Raw genomic sequence first — 23,920 nt, 5'->3', positions numbered from 1 at the left:
TTTGTTTGTTTGTTTTTTATGTTTTATATTCATGTGCCACATTAATGAGCATAATATTGCAGCCTGGTGTGTGCAACCCCATGCAGACCAGTCAATATCCAATAGGAAGATGCACTTGGATATGGTATGTATTTTGCTTTGACTGCAAAACAAGAACAAATTCACTTTATTCATATTGCTCAATAGACAGAACACATGAACAATAATAGAAAAGCACTCGCAGAGCACAGACCTCCACCAAGCAGCTCATTTTCACATAATTAATACCCTAAAAATGACTCTATTTCCAATCCTTTCTGGTGTCTCCACATTAACTTCCTGTTGCGTCTCGAGAGCGCACTCATCAGTGCACGTATGCACACCTCACATATGCGCTGCTTGAAGTCCCGGTTTGTAGGTCCCTTTTGCAAATGATAAAGGATCCTTCAAAAATTTTCAAAAAAAAAGAATAAAAAGATTGCGGATCCAGACAGCAATCTGGATCATGACCTCAATTCAATAATCTATTCCCTGTGTCACTATTATCTTTTCCTGTAAATTTCATCCAAGTCCGTTCACAACTGTTTGAGTTAACTTGCAAATAGACAGAAAAACAAACAAAGAAACCAACACCAGCAAAAACATAACCTCCTTAGTGGAGGTAATAAACACTTTGTGTATGAACTTTCCTTAAAAACTCTTGCTTTCAGACACAGTAGAACACACAAGTATACCAGTACACAAACTGGGCAGGAGCTCTTGACACAATGTATAAATAACTCAACTTCTCTTGCATGAACACCAGTACTGCCACTTTCATGTACACATAAATGACTTGGTCGTAAATTAAACCAATTGCATAAATACTTTACAATATGGACAACTGCATCGATTTGTTGTGGCTCATCTGACTTTGTCAAACTGCTCCCTCAGCCACGGTGAATCGCGGTAGAACCGGGGATCTCCCAGCCTCAGAGCAGTGCGCTTGTAGTAGTAGTAGTAGAATACAGCCCCTGGTACACAAATGAACAAATAGATGGAACAGTATATAGATTAACAATTACCCCAGACCCTTCCCCTGACCCTGACCCTAATCCTAATCCTGAACCTACTCCTAACCCTAACCCAAAATCTAACCCTAAATAGCCAAATCCTAATCTTTACTCTAACCTTATCACTAACCAGTATTTAGCACGGAGTAATTGCCTTTGGGGGGCAATTGCCCCGATACGTAACAAACATCAGGAGATTAAAGGCATAATTAACCATTTGCAGATGAAACAAAAACCCAGCATTAGTGCTTCAAAATAGTTCTAAAATGCGAGTGAGGGATAGAAACAACTAATGTAAAAATTTGAACAAGTATAATCGATGTTAAATATTGTTGAATATACAAAATGTGAACAATAGTTATAATAAAAATGTCTCCAGACTAAACTGTCTACAGTTATGGTTTAATGAGAAAAATAGTGATATCTCCTTCTATTTTAGGCTTTATTGCAAAAATTTAATAGGTAGGATGTTTTGTCATACAACTGACCTACACATATGCATCAAAAGTGATATCTTGAACATTTTTTAAATCACTGCTCCCAAAGATAAACAGGACCTTTAAGTTCATAGTGAAAGTGTCTTCATAAGTGATTTCAAAGCACCCATTTCATATGACTTACACTCTATCAGGGCAATTACCCCAGGCAGACAATTACCCCCTGGCTAAACACTAGTAAATAATATGGTTAGAGTAAAGATTAGGATTAGGGTTATGTTTAGGGTTAGGTTCAGGATTAGGATTAGGGTTAGGGTCAGGGAAAGGATCTGAGGTAATTGTCCAGGGGGTAATTACCGTAGACCCAACTTTCACATCAGGACCACACCTAGCCCTGAAAGAATCTATGTGGTACACTGTAAACCAACAAAGTGAAAGCCTCCCACTTTACAAACCAGGATAGAAGACCTACTTTTGTCAAGTTTTGATAGGATGACTACTTCTGAATGCAGAACTCATTGAAAATGAAAGCAGCGACACTTGATGATTATGAGACAATGAACTAATCTATTTCCCTTGCCACAAATGAAATACCCATACAGAGCTTTTAGAAAGAAAAATGTATGGTACTGTACAGCATCATATCAAAGTTACCAATGCCCACACTGATGACAAATGTCATTTTATGATGAACACTTCATGCGAACTGAAGAGATAGGCAACTAAGGGCCACCCCTGTTTTAATGCTGCAACTCACAATGACAATTTTATCAGGAATTAGAGCAAATTGATTACAGCACCAAGTTGACTAGGATGCCTCCATTACAGCTGCCACAAGTACACAGCCATCATACATTTTGATGAAGGTCATCAATTCTGACTCCTGACAAAGATATACCTTTTACCCTTTCTGCACAAAGGAAATACTTTACAAATTCTATCCATCACAGCAAATGGCATTATTATCTATACAGGAAATTTTGGCGGCACATTAATAAGGCATACTTTGGTCTGATTGATTTTCATTTGCAACATCACAGCATATTCAATGCAACACATAGGCTAATGTATGAATTCCCCATAAGTTACTATAGTAAAGTGACCATGCAATGATAAACTGTATTTTGCACTCAATTGTATTGAGTTATACAGATACATCAATTTAGAGCTTAGAGTCTATTATTTTAGACTCTGCCCTGTTTGTCCAGATTTCTCTGCTTTCTTGAACTTATCATTACCCTTCGCAAGTATACCATACATGATGCCAATTTCATTCTTTGGTAGTGATAACACAAGGGGTAAGAATTTAAGCAATACGGACTTACCAACTCTCTGAAAGACATACAAGGCCTGGTAGCCATTATGCCATATGTAGGCATCCACGTTGTTCCACCGTAGGGTCTGAAAGATGGAAGTACAGTATGGGACCTCACAAGTTGAACATATCCACACTGTGAGCTGTCACTACTGTAGTGACAGACACTCCATGGTATTCAGTCAAGTTACAAATGATACAAATTATCACTATGAGGATTTTCCATTTACTTTCACTGTTACAGTATTCCATGTATTCCTACAAGATTTACTAACCATGGCAATTTGTGGGTAATGACCACTGCATAAAGGTGAGATGTAATTTGATACAAACAGCACCATAGCATACTGTTCTCTTGTCAAAGTTCTGTGACACCGAGTCTTTTGTCTTTCCTTCCAATCATTTTGCAAGTATGAGGCATGTGACAATTACAAGCTGTAATGTGAACTCTGTAGTCACAGAAATTCACCCAAGAGAGGTATGATGTATTTTGTTTCTTTGTTTTGAACAAAGTCATTTTATAGCCAAGCAGTCTTGTTCCATACATATTATCCATTATCATGATATAGGTCACAGGTGTATCTACAATTTGAATACTGTATGATTCTCGCATTCTTTGGCATAAGGGCTCTAGTCAAGGTATTTTGGAAGACTCATGTAAACCCAATCAACTATCAGAGCTAAATTGTTGTTTCATGCACACATTTTATTATTTTTGTCATATTCTATTAGAGATAAATGTGGTATCATCTATACAGGAATGAAAGCCCCCATTTCTTTCTTTCTTGCTTTTTTAAAACAATTTTAGACTACCTTTAAAGATAATAAAAAGTTTTGGTACCTCAAAAGTTTCCTTGAATTTCCTTGTCTTAGTTTGTGTTTCAGGTTAAAGTACCTTTCATATAACTAACACTGTGAGACTTACTCGCCCCAAAGTGCTCTCATGTCTTAGTAATCATGCAATTAACTGCGACCAGCAGCCCAATACGCATAGCGACCAGCAGTCCCATACGCATAGCGTAATCGGGCTTCGCATTGTAGCATTCAGGATCATGACAGATTTAGTATCGCAGGATAAATGTCAACTTAAAATCCCAAAAATTCTTCAATTTGAAGACTTACCAATTAAGGTGAAGTACTGAAAACAGGCTTCGGGCAACGTTTGGTTCTCCCTATAGTCCCTTTCTGTTCGAATTGATGACTGAATGTGACTTGGTCGAGAGGACCTTGGGAGAGCTACATACACTGAATACTACAGCCAGTGCATGCGAACACATCACATGCGCACAAATTTCAAATCCATCAACGGATAAGATGTTTGTGTGCGCATGCGCTGGCCGTAGTAGTCAGTGTATGTAGCTCTCCCAAGGTCCTCTCGACCGAGTCACATTCAGTCATCAATTCGAAAAGAAAGGGACTATTGGCAGAACCAAACGTTGTTCGAAGCCTGTTTTCAATACTTCAACTTAATTGGTAAGTCTTCAAATCGAAGAAATTTTTGGATTTTAAGTTGACATTTACCCGCGATACTAATTCTGTCATGATCCTGAATGCTACAATGCGAAGCCCCATTACGCTATGCGTATGGGGCTGCTGGTCGCAGTTAGCTAGTATGCGTACAATGGGCTGCACACTGCTGGTCGCAGTCAGTGGTTTCGTACAATATTTATCGACGCCGTACGGCGACGGCTCTGGTACGAAACCATTATTAAGACATGAGAGCACTTTGGGGCGAGTAATTCTCACAGACAACGTACTTTAACGTGAAACACAAACCAAGACAAGGAAATTCAGGGAAACTTTTGAGGTACCAAAACTTGTTATTATCTTTAACTAGCTCCACTCATACAATTTGGCACATTTTCATACAGAGAAACATATATTCTTACCACAGTCCATATATGCAGCCCCACACACAGCATGAAGTAGAGAAAGAGAATTGCGATGGTGAACTTGAACTTGGTGATGAGGTAGCCGACCAAACCAGCTTGGAAGACATACGTGTTGAAGAACATGAGAAACATAACGATGGTGGCGAAGATCTGACTGATGTCTTGAATGCTAAAAGAAGACAAAGAGAATGCACATATTGGTTGTTAATAAAATATCAAACACTAGCAAACATATACTATGTACAATTTTACCTCTCTCTGTAAACCCCTTTCCTACACGATGAGGTGCACTGTATGGTCATACTGCGGGGAGAGATTTAAAGAGGAACAATACATAAAGTAATAGCACAAATGATTTGTGCTATTATGGATTATATAAAATCAATGGAAAAGCATTGTTCTTCCCTTGATACCTTCATTTGTAGCTCTTATCCAGGTATAAGGTCATCTCTATGCATTAAATGCATATGAGATGCCATACTGGAACTGCAAATCAGGCATATATGAATGTTTATGCTTCAATTAGAATATTTGGAGGACAAGAAACTGCATGCATTAGAGTAGTGGTTATAAATGTCTAACAAGTGCTTGTCACCATTGTTTTCAATCTGTCTAACTCCAATGCTCACACGAGAAAGATAGTTGACTATTTGTTTGTTTGTTTGTTTGTTTGTTTTACTTTTTTTCCTAAGATTGCTCTGTAGAACACTGTTAAGTCTAGCAGACAGCACCTGAAGAGGGGGAAAACAGCTTAACAGAATGCTTAAAGGATTACAGTCTTCACAAAATGAATATGTAGTCTTATGTAGCCAAGGTGACCTTTTCAGGGTTAGCACTGCTCTACCAGAGGGCCCTGCCATTGTTATTACCCCAACACTGCCAGTATGAGTATATCAATATACCTTGGTCAAGGGGGACATAGTGTGCAGAACATTTTGACCAAGGATGAACTCACTGGGCAGGAACTGAACCAAACACCTTCTGTTCACACATTCAGAGCACTGTACCACAGTGCTCTTAGTCCAAACAATTAATTTTGATATTCATAAAAGGCAAAGTTTTAATGACCAAGGACAATTTCAGGTACTGGTGGATGTACTTTCTACACTTCCAACCTGTACAAGGAAGTTATCAGTACCCAGTATATCATCATTTTCAAAAAATGTAGAAAACTCTCTTGCTAAAGCTGTTTTTTTGAACAGTTTTAGTTATGAAAATAATCATAATTGCTGAGAATGGGCACAAATAGAACTCTTGAAAACAGGCCCAAAGGATAAAAGACAACTGCTAACAGTTCATTTCACTACCTGTGCATATTGTTGTGGGCCCTGGACCTAGTTACCAGATGATGATGGCACTTTGGCACATCAGTGGTTGCCATGTAATCCAGTGGCGGATACAGAGGGGGGCGCAACCGGTGCACGCCCCCTCTTTATTTTTCGTTAAAAACAAAAGAAATAAAAAGAAAAAAAATGAAATGAAACCCGGAAGTGGCACCGCAAATATTAGTCACGCCCCCCCCCCACAGAATTCCTGGATCTACCCCTGTAATCCAAGATTTGTGGGTAATTTTCTTGTGTATATATATATTTTTTTTTAAAGAGACCTTGGTGTTATTGCATACATCTATCTTGACCACAAATGTTGGTCAAAAGTTTGGATATTACATTTGCTGATGAGTACAGCAAGAAATGCTCAAATTTGCAAGCATAACGAACAGTTTGAATGAACACAGACAGACATACAGACAGACATCACATAGTGGCACACTCACATGAAGAGAACCAGCTGCGTGACATTGTCCAGTCGGAGGAGGTCACAGAAGGCATTGACAAAGAGGTCCACGAAAAGCAAGAAGTACTGGAGATAGAGGACGCCGCGGTACTGAGACACTTGCATCGTGATCGGCTCTGCTGCTACGTGATCATGGATGTCAAACTTTTTCACTCCGTCTCCTTTACACGTGACCACCAGTCAGCCGTTTCAGTGATGGGTGATACAGGTTGTTGTAAACCAGTCCTGAGTAAATCGTTTCTATGAAAACCCCTTCCGGTCACCTTCCTGTGTGCAAAAAGACATACATTGTACACATACATATTATGAATAATAAAAGAAACAATAAGAAACTAAACAAGGAAAAGTAGAAATTACACGGTGCGTAATATATGTCCCCGCCGGAAGTAGCATTTAGTAGCAAAATGTACAATATAGGTAAAAAGATGAAGGTCAAAGGTCAAAGAAGTCAAAGGTCAAAATTCTATGTAGAAGTTCTGAAGCCCTCACCTAGTGCCATCACATAAAGCAAACGGAATCGAAATCGGGTTAGAAATGGCGAAGGAGTAGCATTTTGTAGCCAATGTACAATATAGGTAAAAAAATCAAGGTCAAAGGTCAAAGAAGTCAAAGGTCAAAATTCTGTGTAGAAGTTTTGAAGCCCTCACCTAGTGCCCTCACATAAAGCAAACAGAATCAAAATCGGGTTAGAAATGGCGAAGGAGTAGCATTTGGTAGCAAAATGAACAATACAGGTTAAAAATCAAGGTCAAAGGTCAAAGAAGTCAAAGGTCAAAATTTTGTGTAGAAGTTTTGAAGCCCTCACCTAGTGCCATCACTTAAAGCAAACGGAATTGAAATCGGGTTACAAATGGCGAAGGAGTAGCATTTTGTAGCAAAATGTACAATATAGGTCAAAAATCAAGGTCAAAGGTCAAAGAAGTCAAAGGTCAAAATTCTGTGTAGAAGTTTTGAAGCCCTTACCTAGTGCCATCATATAAAGCAAACGGAATCAAAATCGGGTTAGAAATGGCGAAGGAGTAGCATTTGGTAGCAAAATGAACAATACAGGTTAAAAATCAAGGTCAAAGGTCAAAGAAGTCAAAGGTCAAAATTTTGTGTAGAAGTTTTGAAGCCCTCACCTAGTGCCATCACTTAAAGCAAACGGAATTGAAATCGGGTTACAAATGGCGAAGGAGTAGCATTTTGTAGCAAAATGTACAATATAGGTCAAAAATCAAGGTCAAAGGTCAAAGAAGTCAAAGGTCAAAATTCTGTGTAGAAGTTTTGAAGCCCTTACCTAGTGCCATCATATAAAGCAAACGGAATCAAAATCGGGTTAGAAATGGCGAAGGAGTAGCATTTTGAAGCAAAATGTACAATATAGGTCAAAGGTCAAGGTCAAAGGTCACAACTGAAATTCTGTATACAAGTTTCAAAGCTCCCATGTAGTGCTATCATATAAAGCAAACAGAATCAAAATCGGGTTAGAAATGGCGAAGGAGTAGCATTTTGAACATTTTGATCACACACGGACGGACACACGGACGGACACACGGACGGACACACGGACGGACACACGGACGGACGGACGGACACACGGACACACACACGTACGGAGCCCGTTTCATAGTCCCCTGCTCGAACTCGTTCGGCGGGGACAATAAGAATGATGAAACACTAAAGGGACTGTAGAAATGAGGAGAGTCACTTTTATTGAACACATGAACTTTTTTTACCAAGGAGAGGAATCTGGATATAATGAGATCGTCAGTTCCAGGTGATTTTTCTCATTATATCCGGACTCTTGTTGTATCCAAACACTTGAGAAAAGTACATTGTACATAAATATGCTCTGGTAAAATTCGGTTTCATGCATTGTACAAGATGACAACACCATGTTGATGAACACACACAAAAAAAAAACAGGAAATGTGACAGGAAAGTGTGAGAGCACTATGATAAAATATATATTCTCCATACTTGTTGTGGAATGTTTTAGATTTTTAGATTTGACAATAAACGTGTTAATCGATTTTCACAGCTGAGAAGAGAAAGTGGAAGAAAAATTAATGCAGTTAACAGAATGCAATCCATCGCGCTATCAATGTTGCATTTACTTGAACTCTTTAGTTTAAAGGGAACCCAAACCCAAAGAGCAATGTGGATTGAGTGAAAACAGCAACATTTGTAGAACACAGCAGTGAAAGTTTGAGGAAAATCGAACAAATGATGCAAAAGCTATGAATTTTAAAAGTTTTGTTGTTGGAACCGCTGGATGAGGAGACTACTAGAGGTTATGACGTATGAGTGGACAAGAATATGAAGAAAATAGAAAGGGAATTCCACAAAAATTAACTTTTCTAGAATAATAAAAGAGCACTTGACTATCTGCTTTCAGAAAGCAGGTTGAATAAATGCTACCCTAACATATGTCAGTATCAAGTTGATGGAATGTATAATTTTCATGAAAAATGAATTTTTATTGACAAGACAAATGGCTGTGAAAAAAAATGAAAGGGTTGCAAAAAGACAAACGGTTGTAAAAAAAGATGAATGGTTTACAAAAAGACGAATGCTTAAAAAAGACAAATGATGTGATAGTGAAATGGTTTACAAAAAGGCGAATGCTTAAAGAAGACAAATGATGTGAAAGTGAAATGGTTTACAAAAAGATGAATGCTTCAAAAAGATAATGAATGTGAAAGTGAAATGGTTTACAAAAAGATGAATGCTTAAAAAAGATAATGAATGTGAAAGTGAAATGGTTTACAAAAAGACGAATGCTTAAAAAAGACGAATGATGTGAAAGTGAACTGGTTTACAAAAAGACAATTGGTTGTGAAAAAGATGAAGGGGTTGCAAAAAGACTAATGGTTGTAAAAAAAAAGATGAATGGTTTATAAAAAGACGAATGCTCCAAAAAAGATGAATGATGTGAAAGTGAAATAGTTTACAAAAAGACAATTGGTTGTGAAAAAAAAAGATGAAGGGGTTGCAAAAAGACTAATGGTTGTAAAACAAAGATGAATGGTTTACAAAAAGACAAATGCTTAAAAAAGATGTGTGATGTGAAAGTGAAATATTAGGCAAATGGTGGAATATTTTTTTTTTTCCGGGATGGCTTGCCGCCCGGTATGGTAGCCCTACTACATATCGACCACCTTCTTTTAAACCGACCGCGTATAATTCGCGCACTGAACACTCAGTATGCACTTCTCTGCACGCAAAGCACATAAAAATGGATTGGCTTTGAATGTAGATGAGGATGGTGTGGGACAACGCGATAATTCACTGTTCATTAATGGTTTTAATCAAGGACAAAATTTCGAATAAATATTTTCACCGAATCGTAATGACAGCACAATGTAATGTCTATGGAAGTTTCTAAAAGGCTTCTAAAAAGCTTCGTACAACACGGTGTTCAATACAACTCGGTTTGCGTGCATTGTCAATGCAAAAACAGCGGTCGATCCTAATAACGCGATTTACCGCGGGGAGCTGAAACGAGGCCACGCAAGTTCGTCGGCGATATTCTTGCACTGAAACTTCGAATCGAAAAGGGAACAACGGCATTTGATAGAGCTGGATTTTCTCAATCACGTAGGTCAAGTTTTTTACGTGAATTTCAGTGTTAAATATTCTTATAAAGCAAATAAACATTAGGCGGTCGATGAGTAGCAGGTCCAACCCTACTGCAACACTAACAGAAAGGACAATTCGTCATCATCCACAATCAAAATCCGGGAGATTTTTACCAATAATTAGTAGAGTTTCTATAGTATTGGGAGATAATTTTAAAGCGCATTGCCCATGATTTGAGTTGAATTAATGAAGATTACTATTATTGCGGAGTCTCACGCTGATCACGCACACTACGTCAGATCTAAAGTTTAACATTAAATTTACAGCTAATTTACAGAATCTGGGAGAGTTGGCAGCTCTGGCCTCTTGCTCTCTGCTAAAGACACAAACTGATTATTTTTTCTAGGCTACACAGACACTTAATTCGAGATTATGAATGAAGGCCACGCCATTCCATGAGCCGGTAAAGTTTAAATCTCTAACCAATGTTTAGGTTACACAGCTCACAGCTCAGCAGCACTGTCACATCTCGGAACCACATAAACACTTGGCTTGTGCTTGATCACAGTCCCATGTACTTAGATGTATGTCCTGCCACCAAGTCCAAGCAAGAAATCAGTGAGTGACAGTTTACTTAATTTCATAGATTTACAGTAATCAAACTTACAGGTATCTCTCAAACTCAGATACACCTTTCCTGGGGATATGATGATGCGATCAAACAGAAATTCACCAGCGGTTGACGGAAATCTTGTGAGGCTTCTGACAGTTACTGGGTAAATTACACGCACATATGCCACACTGGTATTTATGCGATGCACTGTAGTATTGGAATTTCTATAGGATATAGCTAGGTGTACATGTACCAATACCGTGCAATGAGTCACGTACACTGTACGTACGCATTATGCGCGACGAAAGATTACAGGATCGGGAATTGGAAAAACAGTAAAAGGGTGCCTGACAAGTTTGAGGTAGTGCCTGCAGCTAACTCGTATAGCACAGCTCGGTGCCCAGCTGGTGTTGTTTTGAAATTGTAAGTTCATAGTGCAACATTTTACATGTTTCGTACGATGGTAGAAACCACATTTCGTGGCCAGGAATGTTGGATGAAACCGGCTGGATTTACTATTGTTTTCCATCGAAGTGACTGCAGTCCCATACCCTCAAAACGACGTGCTTGTACGTAGCTTGTGTACTTTATGATGCAAGGCGCAAGAGATCTAAATGATCATGTAGATGATTTGTCAAACTCTATCTGCTATTAGAATACTAATAATAGTAAATTACATGTAGTATTACTTTTTATAGTCGTCTGGAAATGTATTTTACGGTGATGATACTGTTCTGTCCATATTTATGATGTATGATCTCTATTAATTTACTACACAGAATCTAGAAAATATAAATTTAATTTTACCTCGGCTTCACAATCACACTCACAGACTCAGTTTATTTTAGATTCTAAGGTAGATCCTGACTAAGTAATGTGAAACTAAGGAAATGTAGCTGCCGCAAATTCTGCAGCCTACCCAGTACTGTATCACTGTACTAAATTTATATAGATCTAAGCTGTAATATTTTTGCGAGGGTTTAATTTTCGCAAAGTTTGCGAATCACTAGGGTGTATAGACTCCATAATTTTGTATTCTAGAGTTCTACACATCATCAGCAAAATTATATTCAACACAGAGTAATTTTCCCTGTTTGTGACAGAATACCTATTTGCTGCAGGGGCTGCGATAAAAACACTGATGAAACGGCTAACAGTTTGGTAGTTAATAAAGAGCATCAAGTGTGCTTGGTCTCACTAAAGAACACAAGTGGGAGTTCATACTCATGCAGGTGATGGGAAGTTTGAGTCCTCTCTGCACATGATGAACAGTTTCATCAACAAATGAAACTGCCCCTGCTGCAAATAGGCACCCTTTCGCAAACAGAGATAATTACTATATAATTGTAAATTGAATATAGGTGTATGCTCACCCTTTTCACTATTTGTTTTCATTGTCTTAGGCACAAAGAGCCGGCAGTTGTCGGAGAGAATGTTGCGTGCAGTCGCCAGAAGAGGCCTGCAGGTGCTGGCACAGCAGCACTGGAGGCAGATCACCACGATGCCCCCTAACCAAGGGTTCTCGAATCGAGGCCTGCTGGCTGCACTGGTTGGTGGTACTGCTGGCATAGTGGCAGGTGGATTTGTGTGGGAAAGGTGAGGAAAATAATTTTAGCAGCAGCATTCTTTTTAGTACAGTTGTCTGAATATTGATATGAAATTGTTTTGGATGCTGTAAGAATTGTACAGACAAGTACAAGTGTTTTCGTGTCAACTGTTACAGTTGCCATTTTACTCTAACATGTATAGGGATCTTGGTTTTGATTGTCAATAGATAATTCATCTTTATTGTGATAGTGATGAAATTCATATAAATTTTGGTATTTAAAATGTATCGTCTGTCAATTAATATACAGTGTAGCGAGTGTGAAATTGTTGTGTATTTGTTTGCCACAAGTTTTCTTTGCAAACAGAACTATGCCTGTGAATACATGCATATTTTACAGGTCACATGTCTGGAAACCTAAACAAAGGTCCCAGGGTAGAAGGGGAAAGTTAAAAGCTAGTATATTTTATGAAATAGAAAAAAGAGAAGGCAGAGGCAATGTGTGTATTTTGGACTATCAATTACTGTACTTTCTGGGCTCAAATATCTGTAAGAAACTGCTCTGATTCAGTAGACCACAAACTATTAATTATGAGGTCCTTGGTTCAGTCCCATGGCAACAGTGGTTTTGCCCATAATGATACTTTATCCTCATCGCATTGTCCTGAGGAGACTTAAAGGGATGGTGCAGTTTTCAGTTGAGATAGGGCTTCAGGTTTCCAACTTCTTTTGATTATTATTATTATTTTTTTGTTTAGATAATGTGAAACCTCTTTAAATATGAAAGAGCGTATACTTCTAATAGGAATTAAAAGATTATGTGATGAAAATTGGTTTTGAAGTGGCTGCTATACCCAAACTGAATGATCCAAATAAAAGCAGGAACCCACCTTTTTCATTAGGACCAGTGTGTTTCATTTTGTTTCACTTTATTTTTGGATGTCTCAGCCATTTCAAAACTGATTTTCATCAAGTAAACTTTGAATTCCCTATAGAATTGAATCCTCTTTATTATCTCATAAAGTGGTTTCTAAGTACAGTATCTTGCAAAAAGTTGAAATTGCTGAATTCTCACCTCAACCAACACTATACTATCAGTCCTGTTGTCCTTGTGCTCCCAAGCATCTCTCTTTCTGACCATAATTCAAATTGCATACTTGTGCTTGTCAGCTTTTGCATGAACCCCGAGTCAGAAGGTTGTAGTGATCATGTTCTCTTTCTCTCACTCTCTCTCTGTCTGTCTCTCCCAAGAACGCTGCGAGCCAGCAGCAGCTCGGTCCAAGCCCAGGACGCGGAGTCCAGGGAAAGCGACGGGGAGGAGGGGGAGGAGGAGGAGCAAAGAGGGAAGAAGAAGCGTAAAGGGCCAGGGTTCAGGGACAGGAGGGTAAGACATTGTTCTGCTATTTTTCGTTTGTTTATTTTGTTTGTTTGTTTGTTTTTTGATGGTGGTGATGTATACTGCGTTGGTTTTATTTTTCCTTTTATCATTTTGGGTAGTCATCTTAAAGATGTAGTGGGGGGGATATTTCTACAAAATTCTTCAATATGATATTTTTCAACAAGACAAGAAGGAAGATGTGAAACAGTACTTCTCTTCCACATTAATGAAATTCTTGCATCAAGTTGTTTATTATTGCAACTGATCGACAAATTGCCCTAAATTGATGTAATTAAGCACTGAATTGATCAGTGTTTCAGTAGTAGCCATGACAAAAGAATCCTGGTAGAGTATGTATGCCCATGATTTCTTTTTGTCATGGCTGTTACTACTAAAACACTTCTCAATTCACTGCTAATATGTTGATTAGGACACTTTGTCAATCAATTGCAATACCTTTCTTATGCAGTTTAGACAAACATTGTTGGAAATCGAAAATTTATGATTGAGTGACTATGTTACCATATATTGTTATTGATATAATAGGACATAGTGTTAATTAAGGCCAATAGAAAATCAACTGACAGTGTAGATGCGAGATAACTGCCACTAATGATCAATTACTACCAACACCACAGATCATCGAGTATGAGAACAGGATCAGAGCATACTCCACACCCGACAAGATTTTCCGCTACTTCGCCACCCTCAAGGTGATGAATGAGGATGAGGTATACATGGTGCCAGCCGACTTCATCAGGTCCATCACTCCAGACGAGAAGCAGCCAGACGGCCTTGGCCTTGACCAGTTCAAGAGGATTGACCCCAAGGTATGAATACAGTGATGCTCTCATTTTCCAACTTCAAAAATAGGATCGTCCTTTGCATATATCAGTGCATTTGGGTTTTACACAATGTGAAATATGGGTTTTTCCCAGGGTAATTTCTAGTGGATTTTGTGTACAAATGGTTTATATATTGGAATAGATTTTCATTTCTTTACTTTCTTTAATTTTTTCTTTACCAGATGTATATTTCATGGAAATTTATATATCTGAAACAGTTATGCTGACGAAGAGCAATTTTGTGTCGAGAGTTGTAGGCATGTGTTTTGATATCATGGGGGTTGCATACCGTCATGAATAAAATTAATAAAGACAGAATAAACTGACCAGAAAGAATATAAATTATTAGTGGAAAAGTGAGCAAAGAAAATGGGATTCCATCGGGATCCCGATGGAATCCCATTTTCTTTGCTCACTTTTCCACTAATGAATAAAATTATGTACAGTGTATTTGAGTTGCTATCAATAGCAACTTGACAAGCTGTATCTACCTTTTTCTGAGAATGTTGCATTGGCTTGAACTCATTCACATCGCTCAGCAGCAGAAGTGTGAGAAGTTTCATGAAAAGATTGATCATCATCTTCTTGATCTAAGATTCTTTCTGTTGGTCAGGTGGTCTACTCATGCCAGTCAATTCTATTTTAATGATTTTGTGCAACTTCAGCAGAGTAGAAAGGTAGCATCAATGTTGCATAGTTAGATCATCAGTAGGTTTGAGGCAGGCAAGCTGTGGATGTTGCTTTGTTATCACACACAGAAAAAGCTGGAATTGACACAAGTCTCACAGGTATTGGAATCACATGATAGTCAATGCCTTCATTTCACACATGCTCTGATATTTGTGATCACTTTATGATAGGGAAGTGTATGTTTGCAATGCCGTACTTTCTTGTTTATTTTTGTCTAATTTCTGTGCTGTGTGTTCCTTTCTTTGCAAGAATATGTGTATTTTTTGTTGATTTATCTTGAAGAGAGATAAATAAATGAACTTGAAGATAATATATATTTCTTGGCCCTGTCTCTGTGTCTCTACAGAAGTACAAGGCCGACCACGGGGAGCTGGATGAGGATAGCATCTTTCGGTTGCTAGGGGAGTGTGGCCTCATTTCCTTCTCCGACTATATGTTCCTCCTTACTGTCCTCTCCAGTGAGTTGATTCGAGTTAAATGTTCAATTCCACAAGCTGGGAGAACAAGGATATGTGCTGAATTGAACATTTTCTGTGATTAGTAGTCGTGGATGTACATTCTGGATGGACTCGAGAATTTTATGTAAAATTGGGCTCATGAAGTCATTAGAACTCGGCCAGGGAAGAAAATGAGAAAGCGACACTGTTCCTACATTGTACGCACCATGTACTTTCATTTTCCATCCACTATCAAACCTGTTCCATTTTTTAAATGATGTATGCAGTATTTTCATTTATTTTGTTTGATTTGGATACTTTTATGAGGTATGCCCTTGTTCATCAGTGAGATAAACATTCAATATGTGATCTAAAGCCCTGTATTCTTCTTAACTCATAACTTCTAAAGTCTTTAAAATCCTTAGACTTTTAGAATGAAGAGGTTTGTAATTTTTGCACACATGTACAAAATGTAAGCAGTACTACAACTGCAGTTACCATAGCAAGAAAAAAAAATGCTCTAAGCTGATTTGTCTGGCCTAGCTGTTGTCATGGGTTACCACCGCAAATACCGTGCCAGTGCTAAAGTGCTAGATGAAATGTGGGCAAGAGTATACCCAGAGCCTGGATTGTCTATGTGTGTGTGTGTGTGTGTGTGTGTGTATGTGTGCATGTGTATTTTTGTGTGTGCCCTATCTAATCCCTTTCCAACATCTGTGTATATCTTGCTCTTCAGCTCCAGAGAGGCACTTTGAGATCGCATTCCGCCTCTTTGACCTGAACGGAGACGGAGAAGTATCCTATGATGAATTCTGCCAGGTAGGAGAGTTGGAGCAGGCTTGGATCATCTTGCTATTGGTGCTGCCTTCCGTTTGTGTTTTGACAGACACATATACCATAGCTGGTCATGGTCTGAAGACAAAAGCTCTCAGTCGTGAATCATAGCCACGATCTGGTTGATGCTGTTACTGAAGGTGACAAATGCAAGTGACAGTGGTAATAATGAGTAGCGGTATTAGTTTTGACACTCACATCACAAGAGAAACCACCATAACATTTTGAGGTGTACCCACAATTGTGTGAAAGACATTGCAGAATGTGGAGGTTGAGGTAAGATGATGTCGGCAGAATTTAGTAACCTTTTGAAAGTGATTCCAAAAGATAGTATGTGGACAGTGTTGTGATTAAGTAGATAATGCACGGTCATGTGACAAGCAATGGACCAATCAGGTTGCAAGATGCCTTTCAAGCTATTAAAAAAAAAAACACTAAAAGAAACAAAACAAAACACCTGTCATCCCTTTCCATGTAGGTTACAGATGTGATGAGGGCGCAGACGGCAACGGGGAAGCGTCACCGGGATCGGAAGACGACGGGAAACACCCTGGACAAGCCCATCAACAGCTCCCTCAATACCTACTTCTTTGGCAAGGACCTGAGCAAGAAGCTAACCTTTGAGCAGTTCAACGAGTTCCAGCAGAAACTGAGGCTAGATCTCCTTAAGCTGGAGGTGAGTCAGAGAGTAATGGGATTAGGATGAGGACGATAATGATGATGATGATGATGATGATGATGGATGATGACGATGGATGATGATGATGATGATGATGATGATGATGATGATGATGATGATGATGATGGTGGTAGTGGCTGGTGATGATGATGATGATGATGATAATGGTGGTGGTGGCTGGTGATGATGATGATGATGGTGATGATGGTGATGATGGTGATGATGGTGATGATAGTTATGATGGTGATGATGGTGATGGTGATGATGATGATGATGATGATGATAATGCTGATGATGATTGTGATGATGATGATGATGATGGTGATGATAATGATGATGATGGATGATGATGATGATGAGGAGGAGGAGGAGGAGGAGAGTGTCTACGACATACAACTCCAGGGTTTGAGCGAGAAGTTGCGCTTAAAGCAGTTCAGTACGTTCCAGCAGACGATGGAGCTAGATCTTCTCAAACTAGAGATGTGTCAAGAAAAACAAACAAGAAAGGGAGGATGAGGGGGAAGGATCTTGGTAGGGTTGGGGTTGAGAGGAAGAGAGAGTGAGTTCTCTCATGCAGTCTCAAGGCTAGATCTTGTCAAGCTGATTGTGAATCAAAGAGAGAGAGAGAGAGAGAGAGAGAGAGAGAGAGAGAGAGAGAAAGAGAAGAAGGATAATTTTGAACAGTTCCTTGAGTTCCAGCAGACTAGAGCTGGATCTCTTCGAACTTGAAACGTAAGGGAAGGACAGATGGAAAGAGACAAGGGAGAAAAAGTGGCAGTAAATAGCAGGAAGTGTAATTATATCTTACAACAACATAACCTTGAAAACTTACAAATGTGTAGATGCTGTATTATCTTTCCAGATTGATTCTGTCATATCCAGATATAGAAAAGTTTAAAGGAATATTCCCTCTGTTCTGAATGTGAGGAGGAGCAAAATGCAATAACAGTCGAACCCTTCATTTTTTTCCACACATGTATTTTTGTGCCGACAGTTCAGGAGGTACGACCCGGTAGACGGACGCATCACAGAGCGCAGTCTGGCCAAGCTCCTGCTGGTCTACGCCAACCTACCCAAGCAGCGCCGCTCACGCATGCTGAAACGGGTCAAGAAGAAATTTGAAGAGGATGAGCAGGTAGGATATTACTTGTGGACCGACCACGCAGAAAACACTGAAGGGTAGTCTCACTGAGGATATTGCGACAGGACATTGGAACTTCTTTTTTGCATACATAATAGAGGACTTCAATTGCCTTTGTCGGGCATGCTGTAATGTTTAAAAAATACCAAAGTCTTTATCTGTGATGCATGAATTTCTTTTGGCATAAATGAAATACAGTGGTTGGTCCTTTTTTCATATTTTACACTTCGCAAGAAAAAAATATATATTTAGGAGTTATACACCTGTACTGAATGTGTATTAATCGACTTCAAGACTGATTATGCTTTGCAGATGCTGTTGTCCAAATGATTAAATGTTTATCTTATAATCCACCAAGAGAGAGAGAGAGAGAGAGAAATAGAAAGGAGAGTGAAGGGGAGAATGAGAAGAACACAGCACCAGGGAGTTTGCTAAGAACTTTGATGTATTCCTGTGAAATGTACTAATATGAGTATTAAATGAATATTATGAAGATATATGTTTTAATACCCCCATTCCAAAGCCAGACTTAAAAAGGTATAAAGAATTCAAATGGCATTTCATCCTATGCCTGATAGACTGTAGTCACCTTGCCTGAATTCAGCCAATGGGAGAACTTTAAGTTGTAATTTTTGACAAATTTTGCGAATCACAGTTGGACTGGGAATTTAACAATACGCGAAAATGTCACCATGCGCTCAGGTAATAGTGCGCTTTGAAGGCCTCTGCGTTAATTTGTGAAAATAATATCTATCTCGCAAAAATGTCCATGACCTCCTCATTTGCGAAAATATCTGCATTGGAAAATAACAGTGTATACAGTAGCTGAATGATGATCAGCCTCATTGCGCAAGGGTTTTATAAACTTCTTGACAATAGTACTTGAACAAATTTACCCTAGGCTTAATGTGACTTTCCACTGCACCTTGCCGGTGTGATGCAGCACCCCCTGTATCTTTGCACTGTCTCCATCCCTAGCTTATGCTTCCGAAAGATGCATTTGTACTGCATGGTGCTCTGGACCAATAATATAACTTAAATCTGTCATTGCATTTGGTCTTTTTACATCTTTTCCAACAGGGGGTAACATTTGAGGAGTTTGTAGCTCTCCAGGCTTTCCTGAGAAATATCAGCGATGTGGACACAGCGTTATCCTTCTACCATGTCGCAGGAGCTGCTATAGACCCAGGTGAGTTTACATCATCATCTAACTTCCATGATGTTGTAGATGAGCAATTTAGCTCAGCCAGAAATCTGTTATTGAGTGAGGTTTGTCTGGTAGAATTTGGTGTTTGAAGTACTAGATGCATCTTGGTAGGTGCACAAATTTCAAGGTAGAAACCATTCACAGTAAGGTTTTAAGTGTGTAGACTTTCGAAGTAACATCCTAATGCTCTCAGGTCAAGATATGAGACGTGTAGCATTTATTCTCTCTTTCACTCTTCAAATAATTTACAATAAAAAAAATCAATATTTCATCTATATTTGCTAAGCCAATTTATGTATAGTTTGTGGTTTTTGATTTGACTATGTTATTGCTGTAAAAAAATGTGTGGCTGTTGTGGAGGCTTGTTTTACTGTGGTATTGTCTCTTTCTGTTTTTCTTATATATTCTGATTGTGTACTCTATTCTGAGAGCACTGCTTGATTCTGATTGGTTGACAGATACATTCAAGCATGTGGCCAAGATGGTTGCTAATGTGGATCTGTCGGACAGGGTTGTCAGCATCTGCTTCACTCTCTTTGATGAAAATGGTAAGTAACTTTTCGGTATGATTATCCCCATCCCCCTCCCAAAATAGAGCCCAACCAAGTACAGATGTCAACAATAAAATGAAAATATCTGTATGAGGGAAATTGTCATACCTGTCACTTGGAGACTTGTGAGGAAATGACATCACTTCCTGCACTTGTGGATTTGTAGTTGCGACAATTGTCATTGTTTTGTAGCTTTCTTATGTTACGTCTGATTCTACCTAAACTTGCACCATGGACTGTTAGATCTTACTCTACTTATGTCAACTTGACTATGGAGTAGAACCGCACTTTAAATTAATGTCCTTTTTTTCCCCTACTGTATGTCAAATATGAAACATTTAATCTTTTATGCATTGCCTTGTTTCACATACACAACACACATGCACAACGACCACAACCAGATGACGGCAAGCTGAGCAACAAGGAGTTCATTGCGGTGATGAAGCACCGCATCCAGCGTGGTCTGGACAAGCCCAAGGAGCTGGGCCTCAGCAGGGTCTTCGCCGCCATGTGGAAGTGCGCCCGTAAGACCCAGCTCTACAGCGACAAGGGGGAGGAGGACGTGTCGCTGAAGAGCAGCATTGCCCGCTCCAGACTCTACTCCCATGTTTGAGAGACTGGTTGAGGGAAGGGTGGAATGATTGATGGAGAGAGCTTGGGGTAAGACGTAGGGATACAGGGGTTAAGAGAGAGAGAGAGAGAGAGAGAGAGAGAGAGATGGGGAATAGTGAAAGTAGTTGAGGGATAGTGAGAGTATTAGTGAGATGGACAGAAAGAGATGCTGATACTGTAAAACCAGAAACATTCACAGCGCAAAACTTTTGTGAGTTGGAGCTGATGGCCTCTTTTTTTTTGTGTGTGTGGTGTGAAACTTTTGCGAATTGCCACTGGCATTCAATGCATTGTGTAGACAAGAACTTTCATGTGCATTTTGACTTTTGCGAATCTTTCCTCTGCGCAAAAATCACAAAAGTTTCGTGCACGAAAAAATTTCTGGTCTTACAGTAGGTAGAGAGAGAGGGATATGGAGAGACAGAAATATAGATTGAGAGATGGAGAGAAATGTATAGAGAGATATAGAGAGAAATATATAGAGAGACAGGAAGAGTAATAAGGTTGAGAGAAAAAGGAGGGGGGGAGAAATGGAAATTTCGAGAAAGAAGGATGAGGAAGGGCAAACAGGGTAGTGTAGATGCATCCCTCGCTAAGAGCGCTTGATAACGGCCAGTCATCTCATCTTGTACTATGGATGGCTTGGACCCATGCTGGATACTGCAACCTTGAACCCTCGCCTCCTCCTCTCCTAAAGACTGGCTAGTGGAACTGCTAGACATGCTTCCTGCTGCCGTCACATAGTGTGTCATGAGTGATGACGTTGATGCAAACTGAAGTTAGCCAACAGTTTTTTCTCACTTTGGTTGGTTTTTCTATACTATTCTTTCCCTTTGTGTGTGTCATCTTGATAGGAAGCAAAAATGGTTGTATTTTACACAATTATCACTGGCTGTGAGCTTATCCATGACAAGCAAAGAAGAAAGTGCTTAAGAATATCTACTCTAACTGTGACTGGATTTCCATGAAATTAGGGTAATGTTATTGTGTAACTCTTGTGAATTTTAGCCGAACTTTGATACTTCATTTTGGTGCAGAATTATGTGAGTTTGCTCTAGATCAAGTGGCAGACAAATAGTCTTCATAATAAATACATGAATCTAAATCTGCTACTTTGTCAGTGACTTTAAACAGTATTATTGTTAGTTGCTAAGTATAGCAGGTTGATTGTCTTGCTTGATTTTTTTTTCCCACTTGTTTTTGCTCCATCAGTGGGCACTTCAAAAGGCAGTACTTCTTTTGCGCTGTGTTGAAAGCAAAGCCATACTTTAACACCGATTTGTGTGTGAAGTAACTGTATCAGGTATAGATGGTGTTACATTATATACAACTTTTGTGGTCGGTTAGGAACTTCAATATCCTTTATTCTCTTTAATTCTCTAGTTATCTCTCCCATAATGTACATGTATCAACTTTTTGTATAACTCTGCCACATAATCGTGCCAGAGGTGCTATTTCTGATTATCCATCAACTGCGTGAAATTGTTCCATTACTACCACTACATTTCTTGTGAAATGTGCAATATGTGTATGCGACCTAGTTAAATTGTACATTACAACTTCAAGGATGAAAGTTTATCAGTGATGACATATTTTCTCTTTTTCTTTGGCATTTCAATTCGATAATTTAAGTAGTAATTGATGACACTCAATCATCTTTTGTACATTGTGAAGCCATGATAATTTGATTTGGGGCTGTAACTGGTGATGGTCAAATGTCAGGACCAGAAATGTGATCCATTTGCAGACACTCTCCCCTGTATCTAAACTTTACTACAAGAATATCTTGGGTGTATTTTTGCTTGCATTACACCTTATATGAGTGAAATAGTAAACCTCCCAAAGGGTCAGAGATGTGAAGTCAAGGTAGATTTTACTTTTGTTCCGTTTTTATAGGTTTTTCTCTCTTTCTGGTTTCAATGGAGAAAGCTTTAAAACACCAACATATTGGATGTAGCCAGGTTGGAATGAATGAACCTCAACAAAATTAATATGTGGGGGCATGTTTGTGGACAGAGTGATGTTAAATCACCCTGGTGTGTCTCTGTCGTTGGGGAGAAAATGAGTCTATTCAGGGAGGAGTTCATGTTTTGTAAGAAAAAAAGTTGATGTGGCAACATGGCCCTCGTCAAATTGTCCTGATTGAAAAAGTGAAACAAACTCGAACTGGACACATAGGTTTGCCAAAAATGTGGTGAACAGGTGTGGATAATTTGTCAGCAGTGTTGAATGCGCTAATTTCAAAAACATTTATTTGTGATTCATTGGTGAAGTATGCATGGTGCTGCTATTTTGAAAGGAATGACCAGATCCGAAAGTTGTCTTTTCTTTTCATGTTTTCTTTTAAAGAAATAAAGAAACAGAAGAAGAGATAAAAGAGTAGGTTGATGCACTGTTGGAAGTGAGCATACCTGGATGTGTACAGAAGAGAATAGACCTATTTAGGTTATCTTTTATTTGCCAGCCACTTTCTTGTGAACTTGAAGGGGTGTTAAAAAAAAGATGAATTGATGGCATTGCAAGATGGAGCAGATACACTGTATAATATGTATAATCACTGCTGGGCAGGTTCATTAATTTAGTGGCACTGCTATATTGCTATGGTTCTTTCTTGTGTTGAAATGTATGCAATAGAGAGTGATTAGAGTACTGTAGATGGTATTTTCTTATGAATAAATTATAGTATGTTATGAGATATTTGATTTGTCTTTGTTGAGATTCACTAATGACTTGATTTGATAATATTGATAGTGTGTATATCAAGCTTGGTACACGAAGAATGCACCTACCAAGTGAATTTAGTTGCACGATATGACAGTGAATACATTTGTGAATGATACTGGTATCATTGCTATGTTTTATACCTTTTCTCAAGTAGAGCATTGTTCTCTACTCGTAGTACTTTCACAGTGACATGCAAATTTTATCTGTTGTATTCTTTTTTTTTTTCTTTTTTGAAATAGTAGCCATTATAACTTGCTGCCAAATGCGTAAACTGGAATAAATTTTGCCACATTTCAACTTGGAGAAGCAGCATTCACTTGCAAAAGAGTGTCACCAGTACACTTAAAGGTCATGCTTAATGCTTGGTTGTGAAGATTACATGCATTCGTATGTGATTTCATGAATTGGAATCCATCCCACATCCAGGCATTTTGGGCAAAAGGTCAAACTCTTGTGTGCCCAGCAGCACAGCTTTATTTTATGTTGCCTGTGGCCACGGGGCATTGTCCTGATGCTCTAATAATGAATGCATACTGATGCACAATTGTGAAAGGTAAGCCTATTTTGCCCTTGTTTTAGTCCATGGGCTCAATTTAAACAGTGGATTTGATTTTAACTACCCTGCTAGAG

The 23,920-nt window shown here is 38.8% G+C and overlaps 2 protein-coding genes across 3 annotated transcripts; one reads left to right on the top strand and one right to left on the bottom strand.

The window, feature by feature from the left end:
• Positions 1–724: 724 nt before the first annotated feature.
• Positions 725–10,835, bottom strand: LOC139736947 (transmembrane protein 138-like). 2 transcript variants are annotated; one of them, XM_071647620.1, is made up of 5 exons: positions 10,701–10,835; positions 6,450–6,736; positions 4,673–4,844; positions 2,794–2,869; positions 725–992 (listed from the first exon to the last, which is right to left on the bottom strand). In XM_071647620.1, the coding sequence occupies exons 2-5, from the start codon at positions 6,572–6,574 to the stop codon at positions 883–885; spliced, it is 483 nt and encodes a 160-aa protein (XP_071503721.1). In that variant the 5' UTR covers positions 6,575–6,736; positions 10,701–10,835; the 3' UTR covers positions 725–882. The 2 variants fall into 2 exon arrangements, with proteins under 2 accessions (XP_071503721.1, XP_071503720.1); XM_071647619.1 differs by lacking the exon at positions 725–992 and having other exon boundaries at positions 2,134–2,869.
• Positions 10,836–10,948: 113 nt separating this feature from the next.
• On the top strand, positions 10,949–23,502 carry LOC139736945 (calcium uptake protein 1, mitochondrial-like). Its single transcript, XM_071647618.1, has 11 exons — positions 10,949–11,069; positions 12,050–12,242; positions 13,444–13,576; positions 14,209–14,400; positions 15,452–15,563; positions 16,279–16,361; positions 16,855–17,052; positions 18,050–18,190; positions 19,277–19,385; positions 19,862–19,951; positions 20,356–23,502. The coding sequence occupies exons 2-11, from the start codon at positions 12,079–12,081 to the stop codon at positions 20,565–20,567; spliced, it is 1,434 nt and encodes a 477-aa protein (XP_071503719.1). The 5' UTR covers positions 10,949–11,069; positions 12,050–12,078; the 3' UTR covers positions 20,568–23,502.
• Positions 23,503–23,920: the final 418 nt, after the last annotated feature.

Source organism: Diadema antillarum, unplaced genomic scaffold (assembly GCF_040938485.1).
Source record: "Diadema antillarum isolate AM-2024a unplaced genomic scaffold, OU_Dant_1.0 seq00000674_RagTag, whole genome shotgun sequence".
Lineage (NCBI taxonomy): Eukaryota > Metazoa > Echinodermata > Echinoidea > Diadematoida > Diadematidae > Diadema > Diadema antillarum.
Note: the sequence above shows the minus strand (reverse complement) of the source record. Positions and strands in the feature narration are given on the sequence as shown.

Bases quoted from the DNA above. Each gene is read 5' to 3' on its own strand.
- LOC139736947 (XM_071647619.1), bottom strand. From the start codon at position 6,574: ATGCAAGTGTCTCAGTACCGCGGCGTCCTCTATCTCCAGTACTTCTTG. The intron at 4,845-6,449 runs GTGAGTGTGCCA...GTCTTCTTTTAG, and splicing joins ACGCAGCTGGTTCTCTTCAT to CATTCAAGACATCAGTCAGA. The intron at 2,870-4,672 runs GTAAGAATATAT...TCCATCTTTCAG, and splicing joins GGCTGCATATATGGACTGTG to ACCCTACGGTGGAACAACGT.
- LOC139736945 (XM_071647618.1), top strand. From the start codon at position 12,079: ATGTTGCGTGCAGTCGCCAGAAGAGGCCTGCAGGTGCTGGCACAGCAG. The intron at 16,362-16,854 runs GTAGGAGAGTTG...CTTTCCATGTAG, and splicing joins CCTATGATGAATTCTGCCAG to GTTACAGATGTGATGAGGGC. The intron at 17,053-18,049 runs GTGAGTCAGAGA...TTGTGCCGACAG, and splicing joins TAGATCTCCTTAAGCTGGAG to TTCAGGAGGTACGACCCGGT.